General features: G+C 38.2%; 1 protein-coding gene across 1 annotated transcript in view; it reads right to left on the bottom strand.

The window, feature by feature from the left end:
- The window catches only part of LOC101845017 (receptor-type tyrosine-protein phosphatase eta), a gene marked incomplete in the record, with an annotated part of 74,747 nt that extends 70,282 nt beyond the window's left edge, over positions 1-4,465 (bottom strand). The window contains 2 exon segments of the mRNA XM_013085217.2: positions 2,801-2,870; positions 4,104-4,465. Of these exon segments, the coding sequence (XP_012940671.1) occupies positions 2,801-2,870; positions 4,104-4,139 (106 nt within the window).
- Positions 4,466-4,559: the final 94 nt, after the last annotated feature.

Raw genomic sequence — 4,559 nt, 5'->3', positions numbered from 1 at the left:
GTGGGGCGGGAGAAAGACTATCTATTTATCTATCTATCTATCTATCTATCTATCTATCTATCTATCTATCTATCTATCTATCTATCTATCTATATATCTGTCTGTCTGTCTGTCTAATCTATCTATCTGTCTGTCTGTTTGTCTGTGTTTCTGTCTGTCTGTCTGTCTGTCTATCTGGCATCTAAAACGGAGTATACAATCTAATGTAAGTTATATATTTGGCCAAAAGTTTCGTTGCATGTCTATTGAATGCTTGCATTTATGACGTCAGATCAAAGACGGCTACCCAATAATATAGTGGCGTCCAAAAGAAACGTTAAAATGTAATCACCCAATCATAATGTTTTAACCTTGCACTACCCATCATGCAGCATATCAGTTTAAAGCTAAATAAATTCTGCATCATCTGACACTATGATATTCAGCTACATAAAGAGAAGCCCGAGATATGGTCACTCAAACTTGACCTTAAAAAATCAGGATTGGCAAAATTATGCGAAATCAAATAAACGTAAAACTGTGTTCGCGCATGTACCGAGGTGCCTCAACATTGGTGGAGCGGACATGTATTGAACAAAACGAATTGAGAATATGATTGTCTCTGCAATGAACAGCATCTTCTGACGAAATTTTCAAACAGATTAGAAAACAAAATAATCACAAATACCATGCAAAACCTGGACTTAACATAACATCTGGTCATTTGTATGATTTTGTTTTTGTTTAGGAGCAGTTTGTTTCTTGTAGAGCACGAAACCTTTTGCACATGGACTGTGTTAAGCAGATTTTAGACTAAACATTTGTCAGTGAGGAACAGAGGCCACAAAAGACTCATGGTTTTGGCTGGTCTGGGGTGGAATGAACAAAACTGCCCTCGTGAAAATCACCGAGTGGCTTGGTTTGGTGGATTACATGGAGCAAGTTCTGGAACGTCATGTGTTACCTTCATTTTCGTCATGGTGTCATTCAAGTAGACATCTACATGCATGGCAAATCACTCTCTCACAGTGCCAATGCCACAAGACAATTCTTGGAAAACCAAACCATACCAACGTTGGAGTGGTCACCAATAAATTACCCCGGATATGAATCGTACTGGTATGTGAAGTCTCATGAAACAGCATTTTAAGAAAAGCGGCTTTACTCCCAATACAGACCTTTTGTTTGCATTTGCCTGTAACATTTGAGATGAAATGACGGATAATTTTGTCCAAAATTTAATACAGCTGATGCTCAAAGGGTTCGTGCTCTACACAAAACTAAGAGATATCTAGCTCCTAAGCAAAATAACAATCAGCACTTTTAATGTTAAGTCCAAGTTTTGTGTGATTTTCCATTTTGATTGAAACTGTTGAAAAAAAAAGAAGTTTATTGCAAGACAAAATTCTCCATTCACTGGATTTGCAATGTATGTGCATTGTATCAATATTAGTACTACCCAATACACGCGCAAAAACAATTTCACATTTCTTTGGTTTCGCACGATTTAGCCAAGCCTGATTTTTTAAGGTCAGTTTTGAGATACCATATCTCGGGCGTCTCTTAACACAGGTGAAATATTACTGTGCCAGATGATGTAGAATGTATTTAGCTTTGAAGTGATATGCTGCTTGAGTGGGTAGTGCAAGGCTATAACACGATGTTTGGGTGAATACATTTTCAAGTTTTTTTTTTACGCCACTGTATAATATTGGTCGTGGTGCAACAAGTGCAGGGAGTCTTTCGATTTTTCTCCTTCCAAAGAAACCGATCCCACAGTTGTTTTCATAAACCCAATGCATTTGTGAGTGTGTAGAGCAAAAATGAAAGTGTTAGAACTAGGGGAACATGTGATCCAGATGCACGGTGCTCGTTTCTCATACCAATGGTACAGAGTTTGAACCCGTCAGTGCTTCGTCTTCTTCTTCTTCTTCTTCTTCTTCTTCTTTTTCTTCTTCTTCTTCTTCTTCTTCTTCTTCTTCTTCTTCTTCTTCTTCTTCTTCTCCTTCTTCTTCTTCTTCTTCTTCTTCTTAGACATTCATCTCCTGGTGCCCCCAAAAGTGACATTTAGTAAGAAGGGTTTTATGAAGATGATGACCGTAGGCTACCACTTAAGTTCAAAATTGATTTATTCACTGAACCATTTTTTCCAAAACACATGTTCTCTGGTCAGTTGTTAGAGAAATGCATCGATCTTAACAGGGACTATCTTGAGAAGCGGCTGAATGGTGTTACAGTTCAATATATGAATGTTTTATTTAGATCTATTAAAACTTAATAATTGTACTTTTTCTGTAGCCCTCGTATCTATTCATAAGTGGGGTCTTGGGTTCTGTTCCACATGTCTTACCTTTCTGTCTTTTTTGTGTTGCTTTGTTTTGTCGACAAAATGACTTTCTTTAGATTTTACAATAATAGCATATGAAGATAACTTTCTTGAAATGGGGAGGGGGTAAGTGTATTGTTTTCCATGGGGGGAGGGGTGTTAAGCCTTTACATTGACCTTTTCTGTTTCTAGTAGGAATTGAAATATAATCAAAAACAAAATGAAGCAGCAAGAGACCTTATATTTTCAGCCAGTGGACGTGCTCTTTCAGGTGAAATAAGCCTCGAAGTTTGATAATAGGTTTATTTCTTTTCCATCAATCCAATCAAGGGTTTAATTCCCTTCCACCAACTGGTCTAAATCATGTTGTTGCGTCCATCGTTTTTATAAAACCCCACCCCCACTTTCTTTCATTCTTTCTCTGTCGTCTATCTATCTGTCTGTCTGTCTGTCTGTCTGTCTGTCTTTCTGTCAGTATATATTATATATATATACCGTTCAGTGGACTTGCTGATGTCAATGTCTCGTTCGTACCGAGAGCCGGTAAGACTGCACTGATCAGAAGCTGTGGGCAGATAAAAACAGTAAAGGTAGCATGTCGATGTCGATAGCTTGATTAAGGTTCAAACCTAGAATTATGTGAGTCTGCGGACAATACCTTTATGGAAAACGATGTAACGCTAACGCTGCGATAGTCCTTGACCTAGATATCCGATTAACTAGATAAATCGAATAGAAAGAACGCTTTGTGACAAAACTGGTTATTTACGTCATTCGCTCTTCCACATGTATTGTTTCCATTTAGATCGCTTGTGGGATATTTCATTGGATCACAAAATGGACTGTTACCAACAATTCAGTACTTATATGGTAATGGTAGATGTTTTATGCCCCCGTTGACGCAATTCAGACAAATGAAACGGCCTGCCTCAACCCTGAATTCCCGGGTGGTAGAGGGTGCTCTGGTGAGGCTTACTCTTTCTTCCCCATCAAATATCTATCGTCTTATTTCTCCCTTTTTATGTTTGTTACTCTCTCGTAATAGCTCTAATATTCAGCACTTATATGGCCTAATTGTGTTGCAAGTGCCGTAAAAGGCTTACTAAAACAAAAGGGCCAACCCGGGCTGAGAGGAATGCGGCACAACAGCAGACGGACAGAGATACTTGATAAGAATTCTCCCCAAGCGGTTATCGAACTTTAGTCTTCCGCATACGACAACAAAGTACCTAGCCGCTACACCACAGACGGCCATGAAGCGATTTAGTACCTCTTTGATTCAATGCTGCTTTCTTGAAAGGATGCACACTGTGAATCAAACAATCAACATTTCTTTTCTAGTTTCATTCCTTTTTCTGACACAGATCTAACGCGTTTTGTCACATAAACCTCGACTATATCAGTTCTCAGTGCTTCCAATTACAGGCCGATTTCGGGAAAAGAAATTTAGAACTGCTCATATTTCATTTGACGATAAATGCAGATAAATCACGGGGGATTTGTTTATTTTAGATACCAGTTTTGTATTAGTCGCAATAGTCTATTAAAGACAACCATTCAACAACACGGTAGATAAAAATGAAAAATAAACCTGTTGTTTTGATAGGCTGGATTTAATGCAAAAGCAAATACAAGCAATCAAATAAAGCAAATCAATAAATAAACTTCTAGGCCAAAAATTGTATTAATGATTCTACAGACAAACAGACAGACAGACAGATAGATAGATAGATAGATAGATAGATAGATAGATAGATAGATAGATAGATAGATAGATAGATAGATAGATAGATCTCACCAATAATACTAGGAATAATATAATCCGTGTGGCCATCGTCTTGGTACGGCAGCCCGGGCACAAAATTACGAATGCTGTCACTTTTTAGTCCATCCTCCTAAAGACACAGAAAGAACACTCTAAACATTGTATGTGATCCTGAGCAGCTTAAACGTCGTTATCCTGATAAAATCCTGTAAACATCTGCCTGTTGACTGCTCGTAACGATTGCAGTAAGCGTTTATGAAACACTTAAAGCCGTCAGATGATCATCTTCCGGATCGCGCTTTGCTTTATTCTATTTTGAAAGCCCAATCCTTCCTGGGCCTTAGAGTGTCCTCCGAATAAATGTGAAATGACACTTAGACAAAGACGTTTTGGCAAACATTTTGTATGTATCTAGATCTACACACCCACACATGTTAACGGAAATTTAATACTTTCCCTCTCTCTCTCTCTCTCTCTCGCTCTCTCTCT

The sequence above is a fragment of the Aplysia californica genome, unplaced genomic scaffold, assembly GCF_000002075.1.
Source record: "Aplysia californica isolate F4 #8 unplaced genomic scaffold, AplCal3.0 scaffold00357, whole genome shotgun sequence".
Classification (NCBI taxonomy): Eukaryota; Metazoa; Mollusca; class Gastropoda; order Aplysiida; family Aplysiidae; genus Aplysia; species Aplysia californica.
Note: the sequence above shows the minus strand (reverse complement) of the source record. Positions and strands in the feature narration are given on the sequence as shown.